At 41.9% G+C, this 26015-nt stretch overlaps 1 protein-coding gene across 2 annotated transcripts in view; it reads left to right on the plus strand.

The window, feature by feature from the left end:
* The window catches only part of SLCO5A1 (solute carrier organic anion transporter family member 5A1), an 84629-nt gene that overhangs the window by 50319 nt on the left and 8295 nt on the right, over window positions 1-26015 (plus strand). For both annotated transcript variants that reach the window (XM_075743924.1, XM_075743923.1), the window contains exons 5-8: window positions 1213-1377; window positions 6211-6409; window positions 19325-19484; window positions 23084-23325. In XM_075743924.1, the coding sequence (XP_075600039.1) occupies window positions 1213-1377; window positions 6211-6409; window positions 19325-19484; window positions 23084-23325 (766 nt within the window). The remainder of the gene's footprint in view (window positions 1-1212; window positions 1378-6210; window positions 6410-19324; window positions 19485-23083; window positions 23326-26015) is intronic.

The raw sequence follows: 26015 nt of genomic DNA on the forward strand, positions 1-26015 counted from the left end.
AGTCTAAATTCTGTTTGCTTTTATACAGATAACATACTGGAGTCAATAGAGGAAGAGACACAGATTTTTGACTTGACAACTTTTAACATCAATGACATTCTCACTCAGGAGTTCTTGCTCGACATGTATTTCTAATGGGTGCTCTTGTCATTGAATTCAATGGGCTTTAGTTCAAGCAGTGTTCAATTTCCATGCAAAGTGAAAAACAGATGAAAAAACCCAAACCACAGTAGGCTGGATATAATACTTGAACAGAAAATCTGATGTCAGTAGAAGCCCCAAGGGAAGGAAAAAAAAATAAAAATCTTAAAAATTATACCATCTAATCTGAAAAAAAAATTAAGTCTTGAATAGAGCTATCATCATCTGGTGATGATAATTTGACATCACTATAGGACTGAATTAAAAGTATTTAAGTGTTTCTTTTAACTACAGTGCTGAATTTCTTGGGGTTTTGATATTTGGTTTAAGGATAATTGCAACACCTATGAATACTTTTCCAATTTAAGTTAATGATGTGCTTTCATTTTTAATTGATTGTTTTATCCCTTCTGAGAATATAAAATGAGTTTTGTGTGAGGTGTGTTGAGATTCATTGATATCATTGACATAATTTTTTCACTATGCTTTGTATTTACAAATTTACATCTATTGTAAATACTTTTAAATCATGTAGAAAAATGTTTACTTAAAAATCATTTGATTCCCTTTACAAATTATAATAGTGTTATCCCAGCTTTCCAAGTGTGGTCCTTAAAGCAGAGAGTTACAGAGGGAGTATGTGATCTGTTTTCCTCCTGTGGTAGTAGTCCCTGTTCAGCAGTGTGGTATGTGTTATCTCTTAGAAAATTTCAAAATAAGACATCGGAATAATTCCAGATTTGCTATATTTTCTTGCTGATTTGCTATCCTTTGTAGTGTTACTATGTAGGCCTGGCTTCTTCAGATGGTTTTGCTAAAACAGACCTCAGTTGTATTTGGGAAAAGCAGCACTGCAGCCTCAGGGCGATGCAGTGAGATAGGGTAAGAGCAGACAGCAAAGATTGCAATCCCAAATATGCACTCTCCCTTCCGCTTAGCAAATGTAACCAGATGCTAGCAAGCCATTATTGCCAGTCCATCTCAAAGAAAATCAATTTGTTTTGTTTCAGTTTGCATTTGTTTCTCGCTCATTATTTATAACGTTCGTTTGTCATTTTTGTCATTTTATAGAGCTTCCAAGAGCAGCTGTCAGGATCTTAAGCAACATGACATTCCTTTTTGTGAGTTTGTCATACACAGCTGAGAGTGCCATTGTTACAGCTTTTATTACCTTCATTCCCAAGTTCATCGAGTCACAGTTTGGCATCCCAGCTTCAAATGCCAGCATCTACACTGGTAAGGCATTGCCACATAGTGTAACGGTGAAAAGGTTGGCGTTCTTTGACTAATGAAATGAATCAATGTAGGAATGAACCAAAACCATGCTTGTTAGAACAGGTGATTGGATCCAGCTTTATGTATTTGGTTAGATATTCAGGCTGTTCTTTGGTGTTTGCTATATGTGTTTAGTAAAACATGAACCCATTTATATTGTTAAAGGGCTGGGGTATTTTTACTTAAGCCTAGACAGACATTTTCTAATGTGTTAATGGTCTTCAGGGAGGAAAAATGCAACAAAAGCAAGCTAGAAAGCCCGCAGGCATTACTGCAGTTTGTGTGCCTTAAAAGATCTTTTAAAGCTGTTCTTATTTTATGTGAATTTTGCCTTTGATCTTTAAAATATCCTAATCTTTCTTTTTCCCCAGTGACAAGTTGTTTTTCTGTCCCATCTTTCATTTATTTCTCCCCTCCAGGCTGGTGGTTTTCTCCTTATTAACATTGAGTGCACAATGATCTAGTCTGGTCAGGAGAGCTCCCCAAATCCTCTCCCGCCTGTCATTTCAGGTCTGAGACCCCTCCTTTGCAGGTGCGGCACTTCCCCTGCTGCTGCAGCAACGTACAGCCAAGTCCAACTTCTAACAGAGCTACAAACCACAAAATTTTAAGCTTTGCCCTGCTCTGCGGGAGGGAGAGATGGGAACTTCCCTAGGGAAAGGGGCCAAAATGTTGTGCAGAATTGGGACCCATGTCATGCAGATCATCTTCCTTCTCTCCTAGCTGCATCAACAATACTTGGTTTTGTATGCATCTTTTTGACTTCTCTGTAGTACTTCCCATATAGAATAGCTGCTAATTGCTAGGCAGGTTAGTTCTTTGCTCCCCCATACTTCCAGATATTGCACGTGAGAAGGAGTGATGGAGTGGAGAGATAGTTGTGGGAACAGGGGTAAAGTATGGGGTGAAGCTGCCCCAGGACATCAGTCAAGGAAAAGACAAAAAGCAGTAGAAGAGAGACAGATGCAGGCATCTCACATGGGAATCATTTGTCACCTGCAGTGGCTGGAAGAAAAGCAAGGAGTCTTGCTAGAGTGCAGAGCGGGAAACATCAGAGAAGCACCATGTGGTGCACCGTGTGGTGACTTCTGCTTGAGAGCTTGCTGGGATGAGATTTTCTTCAGGGCATGAAATCCCTGTGTTCTGTATATACGGGGAAAACACTGATTGATGGGACCGTGATTCTATCTGAGGCTTAGCGTAGCTACACACACATAGGAGTTTTGCTGTAATGAGTCTTGATGTGATTCCTGCTCCATAACTCGCTTCGTTCTCAGGATAAACCAGAAACATTCTCGCCAGACAAAATATTCAACAGCCAGTACATTAAAAGAGGAAAAAATGACATGACCTTAACCAGGGTGTCAAGCTATTAACATCTGTTGTTTTCCCTGTTATAAATTGCTTGAGAAAGACTATTTTAATGAACTAGAAGAAGAAGATGAAATAGCTCAAGCTGGATGTGCAACATGGACAAGTGAACACTGCTTCCACAACCCCAACTCCTAAACTTAGCATTAAAGTCAGCAGTTGTTATTAATTTTATAAATTCTTTTTGTAGGAAAAATAGGAAAAGGAAACTTGGAGATTCTGTATTGGATTGCTATGGGGTAATCTAGTAAAAAACTTGTCCAGTTTACAAACTTCTGATTAGCAAAAGGAGGACTTACATGTTATCTATATTACTTCATATGTGCATTGGCAGCTGAGTACATGTGCTTGCTGAATCTCTTTATGTTACTGATGTAAAATTTTTATTTGTCATTTTGCATCTCAGTTCATAAGCAGGAATTCTTTAATTAAGTCTCAGTTTGTTGCTATTTTTAAACAAACCTAGCATTAATCATCAGCAAAAACGCCATGTGCCAAACTGCATGTCCGGAACTTGTGCAGCTTGTGCTGCAGTCTTGTCTTGTTTGGAGTTTTGTTTTCCATGTGTAGAGCAGGTGGCGTTCAGCCTCCAGGCTTTCTCAAGTCCCCCAAAAAAATGAACATTGATATTTGGCTACAGGTAGATCTTAGACAAATTCACGTTAAAATTTCAGGAGCTTTACTATTGGATTTACTTGTGAAAAAGAGAGTTACGATTCAAATAATTTGTAAGAACTGCACGCTATATATTATAAAGTACCACTCTGTTAACTTCTGCTAAAATAGTTATAAACGCATTGCATCTGCCTTTAGTTCTCAAAAAGACAAAACATATATCTCAGAATTGGTTTGAAGATCTCCACGATATTCCCTTTGGAAGTGTAGCCCGCTTAGCAGATATTGCAGTTTTCTGTTCCCAGAAAATTTGTAGCTGTTAAGATCATCTTTTGCCACTGTGGAAAGCCTCAAGTGCCGCAGCATCCTGACAACAGTAAAAAAGGACAAAGCTTGAAAATTGCTGACTGAAAGCCGATACTGCCTCAGAGCACTGTATCCAGCAGTATATTTGGCAAATGTATAATTCCTGTAAGCCAAACTGTCATTATAAAATGAAGGAGAGTGCAGTGCAACAGCTTAGTATCAGATCTTAAGCTTTATTCCTCTAAATGCCTTTGAAACAGAAGAATGTATGTCGTGATTAGATGTACATGCTTTGCTTTGCCCTGGAAGCTTGTCTAGAAGTGCTCTGTGGTAGCTGCGTTTCTTTGACAGTACATCACTTCTGATTTCATATCCCCTGTGGAAAGAGAGGGGCATAAGGATGAAGAGTTTGTACTTAGGGCAAAAGAACCTGTCAGGCTTCCCGACACGTATGAGGGAATGAGCGCTTCTCTCTGCCGCCTTCACCACAGACAGCGAAATCTGCTTCTGCCCTTCCAGTTTCTCCTAGAGAGAGAGTTTTTCTATCCCCAGCTCCGCTTTGCATGGAGGAATTGGTCTTTATACTTCTTCTGTGTAGGCTTTCCTTTACCTTTCCATCCTCCTGAATGAGAGCAAGCCTCAGCAGACAATTTGCTCATGTTCTTCTCCTCATTTTTAATGTTCTGGTCTTCATGGTGTGGCAGAGGATGGATAAAAACAGCAGTGCAGTTTAACTCACTAATGGAAGAACCACTAACCTAGTGCCTCACAAAATATTTACATGCTCAGTTTTGGCAAGGTACTACACATAGACACACAGGGTCTCACTTCTAGTGAAAGGCTTCTCCAGTATTTGTGCCCTCAAGAGAATAAGAAAGAAAAAGCAAATTGTGGTCCAAAAGAGGATAAGAACTCAAAGCTAAGCTATATGGTGGAAGGAAGAAGAATAAAATACTGAGGATAATTTATTGTCAGTAAGCCCTTACTTTGGGCTAGATCCTTAGCTCATATAACGGATGCAGCCATGGATTTGGCCTGTGGAATTTGGTTCACCTGAGAGGGGTGTTATAGAAGGCACTGCAGGTGTGCCCAGCCTGTGGCACAGATTTCGTGGAGCAGGGTATGCCTGGTATGCTCAGATGGCTGAGTTACCATTTTTACCTGGAGAGAACATTTTCAGTGCAAGTGAAAGGATTTGCATTATTTCTCTCCCTCGTTCATATTCAGTCATTGAAAGTGAGAGATCTGACAGCTCGAGAGAGATAACAGCTTTGAACTTTGTGAAAATAATTTAATTCTCCTAGAAGGGTTTATACATTTAATTTCTGGTCTTATGATAAAGACTGGTTTTGATTCTGTGAAGAGTTGTTATTATTAAGAATCATCCTCATGAAATGACATTTTATTTTGTAATGCCATTGGTGATGGCAGTATAATTAAGGTGGCAACTGTTTTTACCTCTCACTTTTACTTTCATGATATTTTGATAAATATAATATCCCCTTCACCTTTAGACATATTAGTGGAGAATGAGAATGCTTTGCAGTAGTATTAAAGATATTTGCAAATGATAGTCTTAGTGGCTTCTTTAAAAAGAAGACCAACATCTTTAAGAATTTGGATTATAAAGTTTAGCTCCTTCTCCCTAGATGCAGCTGCCAAAAGTTATTCAAATTCTGTATTTATGTGGAACACATCTTTATTAGCAAAGACCTAATTTAAAGACCTTCTCATGTCAGTGAGAAGCAAAAGCCCAGGGAAGTGAAGAAGTGCAAGACATTCGCTGACCTAACAGCACCTCAGGCCCTGACGAGTGAGGACAGCCCTGTGACATGTTGCTGAACTGCCACCTTAAAACAGCAACGGAGGGACAGAAATTTCATAGGCACGTCTTTTGGATCTTAAACTTACCCTGATACCAATTCTAGTATCTTAATTTCTTTAATCATGTTCGATAAGTTCACACTCCACATGGCTGTGCTGAGATGAATGGGGCTGCCGATGTCGGAACATGCCATTCAACTTGGCTAAAGCACCCAGGAGGCAGCACGTGCAGCCGGGCTCACGCCTGCACTCCCAGGTGGGAAGCTTCTGGGTCCTGCCTGGGATTAACACTTGTGCTTCGCTGGAATTAATCATGAGAGTAGGAAGAGGAAGGTTCGTCTCCAAATCTGGATTTCTTCAAATTTGCAGTAATTAAACTGGAGCAATGTGTATCCCTTCTCCCCATTCTAAAATAAATACAAAGCAATGTTTCTGCTTGTAAGTACAATAGTTCTCTTATAGTGCTTTGGCTGCTGGTAATATCATAAGGAGGCTTTTATTAATTCTTTGACAACACTCCAGAGGTTTGAAAAGTCTGACTCTGCTAGCGGAGAACCAGACAATGGAGATCTTAGTGCAGCATTTGTAGTCATCTGATTACGGAATGAAACCAATATTTATGTTTTATACCCTTTCTATAGGTCCTGTTTTAACGTTGCTCAATTTTCTTCCTGGCAGGTGTGATTATTGTCCCAAGTGCTGGTGTTGGTATCGTCCTAGGTGGCTACATTATAAAAAAACTGAAACTCGGTGCGAGAGAGTCTGCAAAGTTGGCTATGATCTGCAGTGGTGTCTCTCTGTTGTGCTTTTCAACTCTCTTCATTGTTGGATGTGAAAGCATTAATCTAGGGGGAATAAATATACCTTACACAACTGGGTAAGTATCTTGGAATCATCTGTGGCAAAACCAGCTTTTTCCAATAAGCCTGGTAAAGAGATGTAAAAAATGCTGATGGTTGATGTACTGAAGAAGTCACATGTTCAAATGAGAATTCAGTGAGTATTGTAATATAGACACATGCTGTTACTATGTAGCCCTTCTATTTTACATCTGCTTGGTAATGAAGCCCGTGTGATAACTCACCTTTTTGAGGGATGGCAAAATGCATTAAAATGGATTTTTATGCCAAAAAGCGATTTACAGGAAAATAAGAATAGTATATGTAGATTGCTCAGAGTTTAGTTAGTGTTTCAAAATGTTTTCTGTTCAAGAAAATTGTGAAAATACTAAAGGGATTAGAAGGTTAATTTCTGAATAGGTTTGCTTGTTATCACCATAATAGTGTCTTGGGACTACGGTCCCTATTTGAGAGGAATCACTTGAGCATGTGCTGTCAACATTAGTGGCGTGTGCTGCTTCTGAACCCCTTCCTATAACTGTATGAATGCCCTCCAGTGCTTGCTGAAGCAGCATCAAGACAGGTTGATCATAACCCTTAAGGATATATTGAGAATGAAGAAGGCTGTCTTGAAACAGGCTGAGAGTTGGGGTTGTTCAGCCTGGAGAAAAGAAGGTGCCGGGAAGACCTTATAGCAGCCTTCCAGTGCCTAAAGGGACCTACAGGAAAGCTGGAGAGGGACTGTTTATCAGGGAGTGTAGGGATAGGACGAGGGGTAATGGGTTTAAACTAAAAGAGGGTCGATTTAGATTAGATGTTAGGAAGAAATTCTTCCCTGTGAGGGTGGTGAGGTACTGGAACAGGTTGCCCAGAGAAGTTGTGGATGCCCCATCCCTGGAAGTGTTCAAGGCCAGGCTGGATGGGGCTTTGGGCAACATGGTCTAGTGGAGGGTGTCCCTGCCCATGGCAGGGGGTTTGGAACTAGATGGTCTTTAAGGTCCCTTTGAAGCCAAACCATTCTATGATTCTATGAAAAAGAGGATGTGGAGGTGGGAAGGTATTAGGAGTGAGGGATTCTAGCTGTGACATTAAGAAATGCATAGACAGGCATTTTTAAAAAATGAGGGATATTTGGAAAGAAGGCAGTATGGTAAAAGAAGTCAGAAGGTGTTTCACTGGAAGGTAATTCCTCAGAAGCTTGATCATGAGCTTTTCTTTTCTTTCTTGTTTTGTGCATTAGCTTTTCCCCAAAGTTGCTTTCTTCGTGTAGCTTAAACACAAGAACAGAGTGAGCATTTGAAGAGTGCAAACTTATCTGAAACAATGTTTTTCCCTTTGCTTTTACATCTGAGACAATATCTACCTTTTATTTATGGTTAGATGCTGGGTATCAGATCCATTTGAATATCTTGCTTTTCAGGCTCAGCTTTGAACTCTTAATATTTTGAGCTTTGGAAGAGAGTGTAGAATAAGTGTGGAGCAGGAAAAGAGATGATCAAATGGGGAAAAAAAGAACTGCAGTGGGGCAGTGAGCAAGGCAAACGAAAAATAAAAAGATAAAATGGGAAGCAAGGGAGGAAGAGTATAGGCACTGTTTACACAGAGAGTATTTTGCATTGTGTGTTAGTAAATTGCTGTCAAATTCTAATCCTAGAGCAAGGAAAACCAGCAACTGAAAGTCATGAGCTGAAGGAAAGCTGGTATACTCCTTTGCATTTTTAATACCTGGAGTTAAAGCTTTGTGCTGAGGGGCTGACTGTAGAGGGGAATAGCATGGCGATGTAATCCGGGTCTAGGCGTAGTGGGCTGAAGAAGTAGAAAACAGGGATGGGAAGGGGGTGGAATGCTTTGATTGTCCACCTTCTATTGATGTTTGTGACAGCCTGTGGGAGTAGATGAAGAAATGAAAACTAACAGGAATTAAAACATAAATTTCAGATGGCAATTAACTGTGTGGCAAGTTAGAATATCCCTGGCTGACTAATGAGAAGGCTGTAGCTTTCTGTCTGTGAAAAAGTGTTATTTAATTGAAATCTATTTCTAGATGGAAGACAAGTTGAACTACTGTTAATGTGGCATGTAACATTTACGCTGGACTTGTAAGAGTATCGCATTTCCTTTTTGCAATAAATAATAACATCTGCAGTGAATACATAACATGAATTGAAATAGGAGTCTATTCACAGCTGTTCTGAAAGTCTGCAGTAGCATTACTTCTTTACCACCTTTGTCTAATTGTTCTCATTGAGACAAGAGATGAGAGATAGTAATGGCAAAATTCTGGAAAGTATCGAGTTATATCAACTCTTTGAAATCAGTATAAAAATCAGTATGCTTAGACTGTAATGTCTTCAGAATTTGAGAATTACCAGCATGTTATAAAGCAGAGTTCAGGAGTTTTCAGCCTCAGCCCTATATGACTTTTTCAATGCAAAGATCAAATCAAAATTTATTATCAAAATGATAATAAAGAAGCAGCACTATACATAAATGAATTTTGAACATCTGACATGATAAACCTTCTCTTAGTCCTCATGGTCAATCATTTGATCGCTTCAAACCATTTACTTGGTAGGCGACTCTTCCTGAGACATCAAAGAATGTTATTGTTCATGTAACAGAAAAGCATGCTTTCATTTTGAGGTTTAATAAAACACATACTTCGTTCTCTGGTTCCAATGCAGTGCAGTGTATGGACATCAAAGGCAGTTCAACAGGCTAGATGGGATAGGAGAAGCACTACAGCTATTTCATTCAGAGTAGATTGTCTTGCACAATGCTCTCCCTTTACATGGCTGTGCTGGGTCTGATGTCTGAGCTACCTGCGCTGGCAGCAGCCCAGAGATCTCAGCTGCATTGGGCCGTGGAGATATGCTCTGCAGGAGATTCCCCTTTCTGAATCTTCTCTGGACAAGCATGTTTAGTTCTGCTTTTCTTTTACATTTAAAAAGTAGTTCTTCTTTCAGCTGAGCCATGGACCAGTACAGAGGGGAAGAATGAGCTGGGGTTTAGTTAACATAGAAGTATGTCCGTCCCAGTACTCAGCAAAGTAGGCAAGATATGTCCTAATGTGGTATGTTTCATAACTCAGTATTTTTCTAACTGTACCAGCTGTGAGGAAGTGGATGGGACCTGGGGGCATGCACAGATTAGAATACATTTGCAAGGATTTTCTGCTGTTTTATGTTGGGCACAAGCAGTTTTTCTGTTGCTGGTGTGTCATCAGCAGTTCTGTTATCAGGAAGGTCAAGGACACCTCTGTAGTATACATCTCAGCATTTTAGAATCTGTTGTTCCATGCCTCTGCCTTGTCTCGGAAGGCATGTTTGATATTTGAACATAGTGTAAGGAGCCTTATGTCAAACTGTGTTACGGCATCCCTTCTCTTGCACCATAACCAGCATCCGAATGGGAAGTCCTGAATGAGTGAATCAGTCTCTTTGTCCAGATGACTTCTGAAGATCTCCAAGGGTGGAGACTCCACTATCTCTCTGGGCGACCTGTACCAGTGCTCAGTGACCCTCACAGTGAAAAAAGTGTTTCCTGATGTTCAGAGGGAACCTCCTGTGCTTCAGTTTGGGCCCATTGCCTCTCCTCCTGTCATGGGCACCACTGAAAAGAGCCTGGCTCCATCTTCTTCATTCCCTCCCATTCAGCATTTATATACATTGATGAGATCCCCCTGAGCCTTCTCCAGGCTGAACAGTCCCAGCTCTCTCAGCCTTTCTTCACAGGAGACATGTTCCAGTCCCTTCATCGTCTTTGTGGCCCTTCACGGGACTCTGTCCAGTATGTCCATGTTTCTCTTGTATTGGGGAGCCCGGACCTGGACCCAGTACTCCAGATGTGGCCTCATCAGTGCTGAATAAAGGGGAGATAGCAGAGAACAGCTGCTTTGGTTGTCTATAGACCTGTCTCTTCCATGTTTTGTGGTATAAGACAATTAAAACAGGCTCCATGGGGAGCTCACTTATAGTAACAGATTTCTGGATTAGTTCATTTCCATCTCTCATATTTCTGGCATGTAATGAATCATAACAGACCCTTTCTGATTGCTTTCTGTTGTTTTGGTACAATTAAGGTTTAGTTAAATCATGCAATTGACTTACTGAGGCACTTCACATTATAAAAAATATATCCTATTCTTCCTCTTGTACCACCAGTTTGGGTTTCTGTTGTTCTTATGTCTCTTTCAGTCCAATCAGCCAGTTGGATCCCTTAAGTTGAAAGCAGTGACTAATTGGATCTGAACAATGATAACAAAGAAGGAATCCAGCTAACACAGTGAGAGGGTCCCTTGTTTGACAGCTACACAAAAATTGCATCATTGCTGCGATTCCAGCTGCTTGCCAACAAGGAGCCTGCAGATCTCTGCCATCCAGAATGTCCTTCAATAGCAAACCAAAAACATTGCCATCAAATAATCCTTTTAATCATATAGCCCAATATTAAGATTATAGAAATTGCATGGTGAGGGGTTATCTCCTTCATATTTCCTTGGTGCTATAGGTTACTACAGTGATCTAAATAAACATAGATAAAAGCACGTGCAAACCAATTATTTGTTTAGATGTTACAAAAGCATAGTCAGAGATTGTTTGTTTAATTTAAACTTCATTTCACTTAGATTGTAGCTTCATGGGAAGAGGGTCCACCTTTTTTTTCCAATATGTGCGCATAGACTGCCAGCACAATGAGGTTCCAGTCCAAGCCTGGGTATCTGAAATAACAGGTCACAGCTCTAGAAACTCCAGGCAATATTTCCCGCCTTATATTTTCCCTTTTCTTACTTTACTCCTATACCACAAGCCTTCCACAAAGTAATAGTTGGAGAGGAGAACAGAATTCAGGAAAAATAAAGTTAGGAACTGGAGTCCCTTTTATTGTTAGTCATGTCTAATAGAGGTCTCCTTTTTGTTAGTTTTACCAGCATCGTGTCATGGAGACACAGAACAGTCTCCCTGGGAAGTGAACAAACGCAATTTGTCAGATGGGATTCTGGGTTTTGTCCCAGCACGCATGTTTAGCAAACTTGCAGTTGAATCTTATTAATGAAAGGACCAGCGTCATTGTTTGTAATTGAAAGAATAGTTCAGGAAATGCTGTCTTTTGGGGCTGGTTTCTGTTAGCGTGCTCGTGTATGACGGGTGTCCTTGGCAGCTCAGGTGAAGCAGTGCTGCAAGTCGACAGCGTCTGTGCCCACTGAAACAAGCCGGGCAGCCGTTTCTCAGACATCCTGTGTGTCTACGGCAGTGGGTGCATTGGAACTAAGCTGCTTTTCCCACAGGCCAGCTCACGAGCAGGACTTACTAGCTTCGGTGCAGTTTCCCTAAGAGCCTGCTCTTTCTGACTGATGCAGGTAACTCTGCGATATGCTGTGCAGTAATTCAGGGATCAATGCTCTGTTTTCCTTTGTGGGGAGTAGGCAGCCTCCCAGTGTCAGAAGGCAGGATTAGTAGAGTACTTTGGTTCAGCTTATTGCTGGAAAAATACATACCTTCAAGAAAAAGTGATCCCCTCCTGGGAGGAGTGTTCATAGAAATCCGTTACATGCTACATTGGTAGAACACATGTGATGAAAATGGGGTTACGTAGATATATGTAGATATACGTAGATGTCAGTAGTGATTTCATGTCCCCAGCATCTGAATTCCTTCATCCTTCATTAGTTTCTCATCATTGAAAGAGAAGTGAACCACAAGTATTACCAAAGGTAATAAAGATGAAAGCATGAACCTCTTACAAATGTCTGGTAATGAGATTTTGGAAACAGAGTTAATAGATGATTTTGTGTATCACATGTGCTTGAAAGGATGAAAAAAAAAATCTCTTCGCGTGCAAGGCATTTGCTGTAAACAACAGCAAAAAAATCCCCCAAATAAACCTTACAGTGATTTGCTGAGGTACGAAATGTGATGAAAGCTGGAGAGACACAGCTTGCAGTAGCTTGTTATTAACTTGAGCATATTTGCCTTGTGTATTTGTAAAGTTAAGGCTTCTTCCAGGGAAGACAAAAAAATGCCCTTGAGATTAAATTTTCGCAGTGGTCTCAGTTCAGTTTCCAGTTTCATGCTTCTCATTACTTGCATGCCTGATTTCATTCACCTTTATTTTTAAGCTGATTTCCTAAGCTCTGTGTCATGGTAACGTTCAGCAATGCAGCTGAAGCGAGTTAGCTACGTAAGTGGAGCGAGCCTGGGAGCGAGCTCTCCTGCCCGTGGAACAACATGACCCATCTGCTGCTGGGAAGGGTTTTACGTGATGGAGGGATAAGAGGTCAGAAAAATGCATTTCGCAGGGTGGGAGAGGTTGGAGAGGGGAACCCGAGCTGAGCCTTTCCAGGCAGCCTGGGCTGTCCCCAGACCTGTCTGTGTGCAGGGTGGCAGAGCCCTGCGGGCAGCCGGGATGTGGGCGCGAGGGTCTGTCTGCCTCCCAGGCAGGCTGGGGAGCCCCTGCTTACCCCAAATATTCAAGCATCTGGGACGTCCAGCTCAGCAGGCTGCCGAGGAGCTTGTAAAACTCTGAAAACGCTGCCTGTCCTGTTGGTGTGAAAAACTTCTGTCACTGTGCTGCTGAGATCAGTATGTTCCTGAGGAATGTTTTGATGATTTGGTGTTTTCCATCGGAGAAAAAGTTCTGTTGAGAGATTACTGGAAAAGTCTGCCTGTTGCTGTATGACGTGTTGTTGCATATAGCTTTCTGGAATCCAGCATGACAAATAAGACAAGTTTCAGCTGATAGCTGAGAAGGTGACAGAACCAATATCAGTCCTGGATATTTAATTTCCTGCTCAAGCTGCAACTTGTTTCTAAAACTGTGCCTTGTTTATTTATGGCGCAAGAAAGAAAACACTCAGAAAGGCTTTGGTTAGCATCCAACTAGACCATAGAGTGTAAAGTAGCTCCAGGAGCTAAATATGTGAACCTGATTCCTGTGATCAGTAGACGGTCAATAAATATTTAAAAGCTACTTAGCAACATTTGATCGGCTGCAAAAGTGCCCAGCTGGAAAGACAAGCACATTCAACAAAAGCAAATAGCGGTGTATAAATACATTAAAAATTAGTCAAGTGGAAGCCGGAAGCAGCAGTCATACGGCTTAGTGTCACTAATGACAGGAGGTGAGGTGATGGGTGACACGGGTGGCAGTGGCTGTGTGCAGAGTAGCTCCCAAACCAAGTCCCTGATCTGTTCGGGTGACAAAGATGGGAGCAGAAGAACATCCCTTTTGGTCCGTGGGGTAGCTGGGACGCAGTAAGTCTGATGCTAGCTGTTTGCCTTTACAGCGGTCCTGCCCACACGTTACAGATGTGAAGGCAAGCAAACAGCAGCCCTTGTGAGGCTCTGCAACCCCGGCGGTCCGTGAGCATGCGTAGAGGATTTCAGGGATGCAGCCACAAGCCCAATCCAGATTCCTGTTCAGCTCCTGCCTGGCTGAGGAGGTGCTAAAATTCCCTGGATATCTACTCATCTGCTTAGAGCAGAGATACTTGAGCTAGTTTTAAACAGCAGTGCCTTCTCTGTGGCACCATTGAGCAATACCGAGAGCAGGGCAAACAAGGCAGCACAGTTAATTCAATATTACGCTGCAGAGCCCGGTGTGGAGAGGTTGTGCATACCAACATAATTCCCAAGGCAAGATTTTTGCTTACGGCGCATGTGCAAATACTCACGGCCCAACAGAGCTCAGTGCTTAGTTCACGTTTAAAACCTGTCTGGTTTTGCAGAAGCTGCAGGGGTCAAACTGGCATTTGTTTTCAGAATTCAGGTCTTCTGGGTTGGACTGCACACAGACCTCAGGCAGTGATGGGATGGTGCCTGCAGCTCCGCTTACCACTCAGGCCTGAGAAGGCAAAGAGCACATTCTTCTCCTGGAGTTGGGGATTGTCATACATACATTCTAGTCTCTGGAAAAGGCCTCTGAATTTTGCTCCTGCAACCTCTCCTCTTTATCCGATTCAGCCTTGTGTGGGTTGCTTATTCTTCCAAGTATTCTTTGGAAGCTGGGTTTTCATATCTACTCCGTGGACTACTGGATAAATGATGCAATGGAGGACACTTTTCACTTCCATTTGTGGAAAAAATGTCAGCTAGTTTAAAAATATTAGCCAGGAAGAGGAAGGAGGGACAGCCTTGTGTCATGCAGCTAGGCAGATCCAGCCTTTTGGGAGAGGATCCAGAAGCTGTTCCCCTCTGTGGAGGATCCAGAAGCTGTTCCCCTCTGTGGAGGAACAGTGTGAGTGACAGTAGTCTGTGAAACACTGGTGAAAGGTGGCACATGGAGTATTCAAAGTAACCTTTCAAACTAAGCTAATGGCACACCAAAGGGTTCTGGTACCACTGTAATAAAACCCATGAGAAAAGAATTTATCCAAAACTGTGTTCTCAAAGCACCGCCTTTCTTCACTGTTCCGCTACCATGCACTCCAGCTATGAACAGTCACAAAACCATGCAGATGATGGACTGCATGGGCCAGTCTACTGAGCTAAACTAGGTGTCCTAGTTTAGTTCTGTCCATTGTGACCACTGTGGAGAAAGTGGAGGAGTGCATTGACTGAAGAATGATTTTGGGATGTGTTTAAATATGTGAATTATTTCCAAAACCCAGATTAAGCATATTTTGGACTTCTCAGTCTGAGACACCTGTTTTCAAGGACTACTGAAGTTAAATAAGCTATTGCTTGTATTTTGGCCAAAGTTCTCCAAGTGTCCAAACATAGACATTTGTGTGGTTTTAGGGAGCTAGGTAAGTGCAGGTGTTTAAGCTGCTGCGACTCAAAGATAGGAAGGAAGCATTTGGAATGTGTCCAGATCCACAGGGGATGATGTATGCATGTTTCTCACTGGTACCCACTTTATTAGCACTGGCCACTATGTTTAACAGTTACTGTGGAGAAGAGAACCGCCCAATAGTGTGGTTTTGCTAGGAAGTCAGGAAATTGGTTGCTACAAAAGGAGGTGAGTTGCTCACCTTATGTGTGGTGGTCTCTAGCCAGCAATTTAGACAGAGAGCATCTGACCCTGAACTCCTGATGTCCCCAAGAGCACCATAACCACTGCACAAATGGATGGTGGATGCAAGGGAAGAGAAAAGAGAAAAAATGAGGAATGAGTAGAGATACAGAAGAAAAAAGAGTAAACAAGAGAGGAACCTAACTTAAAAACCTTCTGAAAAGCGATTTCCTTTGGAAGAAATGGCTTTGGTCCTGGTTCCTGCTTTAGGTTTTGCTTATAGATACAGCAGTAAAGAGTCATTGATGAGGAGATATGAGCAGGATTGGGATCACGTTCAGCTTCAGCAGGAAGGATGGAAGATGCCCTTCTGGAGCTTGCTGATAAGAACATACACCATCAAGGAGATGTAGATTTGAACGCCTTCAGGTTGAGGAGGACCTGGAACCCTCGTGTTCCCACCTCAGGCAACGGCAGAACTGGTGAAGAAGAGAGAACTTCCTTTTCCACTTCAGAAGAGATCTAAGTCCATGAAGTATAGTGTTTCTGGAGAAGGCTATCAGCAGGGGGGCAGCTTTTTGCTCTGTGCATAGGAACTCACTGAACCATCTACAGTGGGCACTGGTATTCCTATGCAGTGTCAGGGTGCGGAGTGTGTCCCCCCTGCTTCTAGGAGCTTGGTCACCTGAGTTAAGCAGTTCAGCTGGCTGAGTCCAGGGTCAGCTCTATCACTGATAAGAGCTGTTGTGAAGAAAGCTGGAGGCGAGGGCCTGTCTCTCCTTTCTCTTGGACTTGCTGTGTGATCACTGGACTAATCACTGTGATCACTGGCTCTGGACCCAAATTCTGATCTGGTCTTGCCATCACTCTTGGCTCCCGTCTCACCTTTCCTGGCCAGGATGCCTGTCAAAATGTCATTGGAGGGAGGTCAGGCCCTCACTTCAATGTTCTGAATTTTTGGAGATCTTAGAAGTGCCAACTGTTTTTATTCCTTACAGAACCTGCCTTTCTGACTTGGGCACCTGGAAGGACTAAAAAAGTTTAGATATTACAACCCATAAAGGATGTGGTTTGAAACTGGCCCTGTATCTTCAGAAAAACTTGTGTATCGCAATATGGAATATTGTAGCGCCTAACATTTGGATACTTTGAGGCACAAAATAGCATTTACAAACCTAGAGTGCAGCTATAACAGAATGTGAGACATATATTTAAGAGTAAACCTCAGAAAAAGAAAGCTATTTAAGCATCACAGGAAAGTATAGATTGCAGTTCCTGGAAACATAATAAAATGGGGGTTTTCCTAAGTAACAGGAGGAGCTTCAGGTGAAAACATGAGTAGCAGCTGCTTTTCGGTTTTCAGTGGCTTGGTATCGCCTTATGCAGTGAAGAGGGAGTGCGGGTGCAGAATTCAGGAATCCTGATTTCTTTAGACAGAGAGGTATTTAGGAAATAAGTGCTAAGGTCCCTAGAGTCAGCCAGCCCTATCACTTGGAAATAGATTGCTATGAATAAGGTCATTCAGGTAATTTTTCCATTGGCTTAATGTGTTCACGTTGCTAGCAGTATTTTAAACCCAGATGAAATTCCAAATGAGATGCACAAAATTGAACCAGCAATCGCACTTATGAAATTAATTTAGCAACCTGAAACAAGACAGAGAGCATGGTAAGTGTAGTGAAAATAGCTATAAATATAATACAGGCTGTTTAAAAGTTCATGCTTGTTACAATTTGGCTGCATAAGGAGAGCAGAACATAACTTACATTTCAAGGTGTGTCTGCATATATATCTAAGCGGAACAGTTAGTTTCTTTTTGGTACCTGAGCTAGCATGTTCAGTAATAGCATAGACAGAAGGTAATGCATTATGTCTATACCTTCAGGTACCTCCCGGCATAATGCCTTCAGGTAATACTAGATGTGATTTGATTAAACGAGATTAGATTAGATTAGTTAATATTAGATCTGGTTTATTTAATTGCAACTACAAGATTTCACTAGAGCTTGCAAATACTTTCATATTGACCATAGGAACCGCTTAAGTTTATTTTTTCAGGAGTCTTCATGTGTTCAGAATTTACAAGCAAAGTAGTAGAAGTGGGTACTGTCAGATAAATCTGGTAAGAGCCAGATTGAAACCAAACAACAGCTCATTTAACAGGCTGTGGACCATCAAAAAATCCTTGCTGTGGGATAGTGTAGATGCAAAAATTTAATCTCAATGGGAGAAATGCAGGGAAAAAAATGGGGGTTATTAACTAAAAAACCACATTAGCCTCAGAAAATATTCTGAGCTGAGACTCTAAATTAGAGGCCAAGAGAATACTTTTTTGGGGAAGTTATTTGCCGTGTTCTTGCTCTTCCCTAGTCATCTTCTTATGGCTACTGTTAGAGACAGGATACTGGTGAAGAGACAACTGTGATCTCAACAGCCATTTTCATGTTTCTAAGGTTTTCACAGAAAATATACACATACAAAAATAAGTTTTCAATTAGTCTTTAGCCAGCCAAGGCAAAAAAACAGTGCTATAAAACTCATCTGAACAATGAGCGGGCATTTTTAAGTGGCCTGAGAGTTGTTTTGTGCAGGGCTGAAGTGATATGGTATGTAAGACAGGAGCTGGTTAATTTGGTGACTGTGTGACTTAGTCAACCTGAGTCAAAACCAGTGATGGTGACCGCTGGCAGTCAGTTGTAACCAGAGTTGATTTCTTTCTGCTTGTGGCAAAAAGCACCATTTGATCAGTGAGGGTTTTTTTTTCCCCCATCATCTTCTGATGAAGAGTCTGTGATCTTACAGATACAGACTCTGCTGTTACTAAGGCTTTTGTCACTTCTGGATTAATCTGCAATGGTACAGCTGATATGGTAAAGCAGAGCCACAGGGGAATGGTATATTTATAAAATCTCAATTCCAGCCATGTGTTGCCCACTGGCACTCAGTGGTTCATACCAGCTGCCCCTTTCAGGTCAGGATGTCAGGTATTGGTTCTGTCTTAGGAGTTTGTCTTGCTTTGGGGCTCCCAGCACCCAGGGCAGTGCCATTTGGGGCACTTCGGAACGACCTGCTCTCTCCAGACGGGGCCCAGATGTGCCGTACAGAGGTGTTAGCTGGAGGAGAGAGTGCATCGGGAGAGACCTGTATCTGCCTCGGTGCAGTGCTACATGAGCCACTGAGCTCAGATGAGTGCCATGAGCTGCTACCATGGTTGGGGTCCCCTCGCGCATTCATCCCGTGGTGAGGACGTGCTCAGGCTGGCCTGGCGCTTGCCACTGAAGAGTTGCTGCAGTTCCCTGCTGTGGCAGCTGAGATCTGTTCAACCACCTGTTTGGAGCAGCAGTGATCGATAGTGAAGAGCCTGCTTTTTGGTGTGTGTCTGTCCAGCTTTGAAATTCCCTTTAGTTCCTTCTGAGCATACCACCAAACCCTTCTGGGGAGGAACTAGAAAGTTGGGCTTTGGGGAATGGTCCAGGGAAGTGGAGCAGTGGTTCTTTTACGGACATTTAGCACCAGCACAGCAATCCTCCAGATCCAAAGAGATTCCTGTAGATTTCACATATACATATAAATAATACAAGCATTCTGAGCAGCTGTTGGTATGTGGGAAGAGATGCCTATTCGTTCACATAATGCTTACATCTCATCACTGAGCCTTTCACTAGTAATCAACAACAAATTGCCGCAGCTTAGACTAGACATAAAATAGTGGTGTCTTAACTCTTAAAGGAAGAAAAAATGGGAAAAATACAACTATAACCTGGACAAATAAGATACAAGTTTTAAACTTTGGTATTATTTTTGTATTGCGTTTTTAGTTGATGACAGGGATGCCTTGGGTGTTCTATATTGTTTAAATCATGTGCATAACCTAGAGTTAATGCAGTCTTTCTCTGATAATCAACTCTCAGTTCCAGAGTTAACGAGTAGGATGTTTTCTCCCTCTGAACAGCAGGATATCTGTACTTGCTCTACTAGCATGTTCTTTTTCCTTTCTTCAGTCCCACTCTTGCCATGGCCCACAGGAATCTGACTGGGAGCTGTAATGTTAACTGTGGATGTAAGATTCATGAGTACGAGCCTGTCTGTGGATCAGATGGAATAACATATTTTAATCCTTGCCTAGCTGGCTGCATCAATGGTGGAAACCATAGCACAGGGGTAAGTGCTTCACCCACCCACCCACGTACAACCCACGAGTAGCCCCTCAGGACTGATGCAGATCAAGGGCTGCTCTGTTTCTAGTGCAAGCATCCCCCCTCTTAAGCTCGTGCTCGTGGTGACTCGTGCATGAGTCTTTCCATATTTTGAGAGGCTGATGGTGCACAGTTCCACCCCCCTTCCTTTCAGTTACGTACAAATTTGAGGCACAACCTCATTTGTACCAAGTGAATCCTCCAACTGAGTGAGCGCGAAGTACCATGGGGTGGAGAGGGCTGGTGTTTCCAGTACAGAGTCTGAAGTCCCCGATGGCAGTGGCCTGCCTGTCTGCTGCTCCTGCATGGCTCGGAGAGGTGACCTGGAGTCAGTGTCATCTAATTCAGCTTTCTGCTAACATGGGCAGCCACATCATACTGTCTTTCCACAAGCTCATCAATGTTACTCTTAAGAACAGTATTTTTTTTTCTTCTCCCTTTTCAAATGGAAGGAAGAACTTAACTCTTCAGGTAGTTGGAAGTGTTTCAAACTCCTGTTTCAATTTAGTTATGGCCTATTTAAAGCCTTTGGTGTTCATATCAGCCTCATCATTTTGCATAAGTAACTGTTGCACCTGCTTGTATTGATAGGTCTTTTGTTTGCATGGCTAGATAAAGACTGACGGTTTATTCTGCTCTTGTAAAACAGTTTGGCCATTGTCATAGCCCTTCTCCGAACCTCTTCCAGGCTAAGTGATGTGACTGTCATTAAACTCAAGTAACCAGAACTTAAAGGATGTTAATAATCCACTTTCTTTCTTGGAAATACATTGCCTGTTACAGCCTGACCTTCCAGTTATGCTGGACTGGGGAAGGGCATCCTGTTGGTAAAATCCTGCCGTGGAAATTTGGTAGTTTCCAGGACTGGGCACAAGAAAACAGTTGAAAAGAAAAATCTGCCCTAAATATCGACAGAGCATTATGGTCGTGCTCATTTTGTACAGAAAACAAACTCTTAAATTCTTCTGTGACAGAACTGTCTTTTTAAAAAAGGATAATTAAGAAAGACAGGAAGTAATATAAACATTGATTTTTCTCAGGACTTGATTGTGCTTTCCAGAAAGCTTATTTATAATGTATCAGTCTCCTGATTTGCAGTCCTGAGCCAGCCTGTGAAGCAGGAGGACGTTAAGTCCAGCACTGTGCTTTTTTAGGTTGACTGGATAATGGTCTGAAAATGTAGTTTCATACATAGATGCCACTGAGAACACATTAGTTTCCTTTATTGTTTTTATTTTTAGAGTTTCATCTTGCTGGTTTTTAGTTGAAAATTGCTTTGGCCCAATTGGAAAAGCCTGTGATGTGAGCCTGCGGTTAACTTTCAGTGTCTATATAAATCTTACTTGTGCTTTGCTGGACTGAGACATAGGTTTGATCTTTGCTACTTTTCACCTGATATCAAACTGGCACTATCGATTCGTTTAGTTGGCAGGTACTTCGGGAATATGTACTCTTCACTACAGATTTTGAAACATACTATTTCCTCTTAGAATTTAAGAAAAGATCCTTCATGGCCTTAAGTTTTAACTTGGTAGCTAATGGTCAATAGAATAGGGCTGACATTGGTGGGAAAATGCATTTCTTCATTAAATAATGCTTTATGTATGTAGGCTACTTTTAAAAACAACAAAAGCTTGTACCACTGTATAACACACAAAATATTGCTAACCTATAACATTCAGATTTAAGTTTATAACATAGAGTGTTCACAAAATTAACCATTTAAAAATTGGAAATAGGAGAAAAGGATGCCAGTGTACAGTTCATACCTGTTTTATATGTATATTCCTATACTCTAGAATTTCTGTTATGTCATATCTGTCTCATTTAGGACACAGACTTGGTTTCTCTGGTGATGAACCAAGATTGTTTAGTAAAAAGAATTATTTTCTGTAGGATGCCTATTTGGCATTTGGAAGCAATAAGGAGATAAGGTGAGGGACCGTAGGAAGGAAGCAGATGCTCGTGTGATATTAGAGAGTGGGGTGCTGCCTTGGGAAACTGGATTCTGTCCTTGCCTCTGTTCCTAAGCAATGATGGGCAAGTCATTGAAAACTCTCAGTTGGTCATTAGTCTCATATTCTTCATATTCTGGATGATGGACATGAGCAATAACCAGAAGTGCCATTTGTAGTAGCACTGAGTGCCTAAATCTGTATTTGAAGGCATGAAAAATTACATTTAGAATATATTAAGTTGTATATAATCGCAAATGTTCTGAAAAAAAGGATCCCGATTGTCTCAAATTAGCCACCCACATTTATGAGACTTTTGATCTCTTTCAGTTACTTAGCTACAAAATAGAGAACAACATCAGTGCTTCATCTTGTAACTGTTTTGAAGATAAATTACTCCTTTTTGAAAGAGTTCAGCTATAATGATGAGTGTGATAGAAAAATCCATATGAAACATGAGTCATTCTGTCTTTGTAGTGGAATATGTTTAGTGTGAGGAAAAAAATACCTGGAGCCACATTTTGAAAATGGGAGGTAAAATACTGGATAAATGAATATATTATTAAGATGTTCAGCTAAGTCCCATGGGAAAAAAAAGTGAGGCTGTGTCATAACATGAACACATGCAAAGGTATACATTAAAGTTGACAAACAGCCATAATTTGGATATTTCCCGATGTCCAACTGCTTAAATTGCAACCTTAAGATGGTCTTGTAATGTTGCTTCTTGCATGTGTGGTCCGAGGTTTTATGAATGCAAACATTGAAACCCAAAACTCCTTCCTGCAACATCACATGCATCCTGACCTGTCTCTTCTCCAGAGCCAGTGTATTCTGATCTGCTGCACACCCCTCTGCCATTAGATTAGTTGAAAACAATAGTAGAATAAATGTGACAGGAGGCTATTTCAGATCTAGCTCTTCCTCACCTTGCTCAGACCACGGTCCCCTTTGCCTATGAAATGCCCCTTCTTTATTCAGTCTCTTCATCCTAATTTCAGCCTCTTTGTCCATTCAGGAATCCCTCATGTCCTCCAGTCTCACTGTTTAAGTCTCTGCTTTCCCCTTATTCTCTAGTTTTGTTCCTGTCCACATCCCATCCACATCCACACCCACATCCACCTGGAAGGTCCTCGGCTGCAAGCGTGAAGGGCAGCTTGTTGCTCTTTAGCCGAATCTGAGTAGACTTCCACTGAGATGGCAGAAGACACCTCCTGAATATGAAAGTCAACAGACTGCCATATTCCAGAATATGGCATGATCAGTGCTGCTTAAGGACTGTTTCCTCACAGGTTTTGTAATACAGTAGGAACAGTCTTTGTCTCCAGCCTCCCTGTCAGAAGTGATTGAATTGTTTTGGCAGAGTTTTCCAAGAATTTTTTTTAAACTCAGCCTAAATAAAGCAATGGAAAGGCAATCTCATCATGGAGAGTCCTGTCCAGCTTTAAAAATACTGGGAGTGGTAATCTCACTTGCACTTGGGGTAATGATGCCAGAGGCAAAAGATCCCTGATTTGGAAGTACCATGGGACTGTCATACCATATCTCTGCTCAATGTCTTCCTCGCACAACTATTTAATGTGGAAATGTTCTTTTTCGCTCTCCCCAGGTAAGAAATTACACAGAATGTGCCTGTGTTCAGAGTCGCCAGGTGATCACTCCACCGACAGTGGGCCAGCGCAGTCAGCTCCGGCTGGTTATTGTCAAAACCTACCTGAATGAGAACGGCTACGCTGTTTCTGGGAAGTGTGATCGAACCTGCAACACTCTTATCCCGTTCCTGATATTTCTCTTCATCGTTACCCTTATAACAGCGTGCGCGCAGCCGTCAGCAATCATAGTGACACTCAGGTGAGAACTTAGTTATGGCTTTTTAAGTATTTTGGCTGCTATCACCAGTGTCTGTGTCAGAAGGGGCTGGAGCAATGCAGCCAAACATTGAGCTTCTATATCCTTAAAAAGTGAATAGAGTATGACTGATGTGGATTGGGTGAAACTTGCTTGTGTTTAGAATATGTTACATGATAATGCACTTTCGGAAATGTGAAGTGCCCAGCGATTTCCAGGCGATATAAAGAGGGAACAAGTAAAAGCATCATGTAAGAAAATGATTACTCCTGAAGGAATTTTCAGCCTTCTCAGAGCAATGGTTTGGATTTTCAAATGCAAATGAAAAAAGTTAATATTTGACTAATGCCTAGTTCAAAAATGAGAGGACATTTTAAAATTACCCTTTTTTCTTTCTTGAAATTGTTCATTTCTGCCACATGCCCATTTTCTTCACAAGAATTTAGAACTTTTAATCACTACACTGTATTCGTGTAGTTGTCACCGTGGTCATTTATGGCTAGAGAACAATGTAGTCTTTGTAGGGTAAGGTAGTGGAATTTATTTCTCCATTCAAAAAAAAAGTGTTCAGTTTTTTGGATTGGCTTTTCCCATCTCTGCCATCTGGTCTGATAAACTTTATCATTCCCTATGACATCTTTGTCCATTTAAAATACAACCTCTGTAAATGAACTTCAGTCTGATTTTTAAAGAAAAGTGAGCTGAAAAAGCAGAATATGGTCTACTGCTAAAATAACTTTGTATAATATATGTTGCTGTTGTTAAAAGAGGAGGAGGAAGAATTAGAGGAAAATGAGATAACTCAGTTATTTACCAGGATTTACAATGCACACCCGTAGGTGTTTCTGCTGGTAACAGAAAGACAAAAATGGTTTAAAGAGGTCGATTAGGTTTGGAATCTAAAGCTGGAGAGCTCTCAGAGTTCAAGAACTGAGTTCCTATCAGATGGAGATGAGTTGGAAGATAGAAAAAATAGCATAGACTAGACTAGACTAGACTAGACTATGACTAAACTAGACTAGAATAGTTCAGTTGGAAGGGACCTACAACGATCATCTAATCCAACTGCCTGACCACTTCAGGGCTGACTAAAAGATAAAGCCTGTTGTTAAGGGCATTGCCCAAATACCACTTAAACACTGACAGCCTTGGGGCATTGACCGTCTCTCTAGGAAACCTGTTCCAGGGTTTGAGATGCTCTTCAGAAGCACACCCAAAATGATCCAGATGTAAATGGGTGTTCAGTCCCAGGAACAGGTTAGAGCTGGTCTGAAGTAAAAACCCTACAAAACCTGAAATGCTTGTGGTGTAGATATCAGGTCCTCAGGACAAACTGTTTAGCTGTATAAATCTGCTCCTCTTGAGCCGCATTAATTGCTGACATAGAGACACTTTTGACCTGGTTTTGTGTAAAATCTCTCTCCAAATTGAGCTTTTTTAAACCAATCTCGGGCCTTTTCTCCCTGTGAGAATGGTCCTCCCAACCAAGTGGGATTTTCTCCTGGTAGTGTCTTTATATCTTCACTGATGCTGTGAGACTACTGATGTTCTACCACTGCTCATAATTAGTCCCCTATGAAAATAATAATGGCAAACCTTTGAAAAGGAGCCTTAGAAAATACGAGGCAGGTCAGGACTTGACTGTGGTCTTTGTAGGCTCAGCTCTGCGTGCAGCTCTGAAACCCTGTGGCAGGCATCTGTGTCTCATCCCCAGCAAGGTCAAGCACTCTCTTGCTGTCATTTTCTCAGCTCAGGTGGCTGAGGTGTATGCAGGAGCCTGCTGCTGACACATGGAGGACTGTGCCATGTGTCACATGTGGTGGAATTTGTCTTCCAGTTTACTTGTGAAAAAATTTACAAAATGGGTACAAGGATCACTGTTAGGACTGTGAAGCCAAGTGCTTGGGAGTAGGCATGTCAGTCAGACTTCCAGTTGCTCATGCAGCCTTAGCTCAACTACTGTGTGCACATGTGCACAGCCAACTGTATCCTGGGCTGCATCAAAAGAAGTGTGACCGGCAGGTCAAGGGAGGAGATTCTGCCCCTATACTCTGCTCCCATGAGACCTCACCTGGAGTACTGCATCCAGCTCTGGGGGGCCCAACATAAGAAGAACATGGACCTGTTGTAGCAAGTCCAGAGGAGGGCCATGGAGATGATCAGAGGGCTGGAGCACCTCTCCTATGAGGACAGGCTGAGAAAGTTGGGATTGTTCAGCCTGGAGAAGGGAAGGCTCCAGGGAGATCTAAGTGCAGCCTTCCAGTACCTGAAGGAGCCTACAGGAAAGCTGGAGAGGGACTGTTTACAAGGGCATGTAGTGATAGGACAAGGGGAAATGGCTTTAAGCTGAAGGAGAGTAGATTTAGATTAGATGTAAGGAAGAAATTTTTTACAATGAGGGTATTGAGGCAGTGGAACAGGTTGCCCAGAGAGGTTGTGGATGACCCCACAAGTGTTCAAGTGTTCAAGGCCAGGTTGGATGGGGCTTTGTGCAACGTGGTCTAGTGGAGGGTGTCCCTGCCAATGGCAGGGGGCTTGGAACTAGATAACCTTTAAGGTCCCTTCCAACCCAAACCATTGTGTGATTCGATACAAAATGACAGGAAACTATCATGAGAAGCCATGAACATTTTGAGTGGATTCTCTAATTTCCTTAATGGGTTTGAATCAAATTCTTCAGGCCTTACATAGGT

The sequence above is a fragment of the Balearica regulorum genome, chromosome 2 (genome assembly GCF_011004875.1).
Source record: "Balearica regulorum gibbericeps isolate bBalReg1 chromosome 2, bBalReg1.pri, whole genome shotgun sequence".
In the NCBI taxonomy this organism is placed as follows: domain Eukaryota; kingdom Metazoa; phylum Chordata; class Aves; order Gruiformes; family Gruidae; genus Balearica; species Balearica regulorum.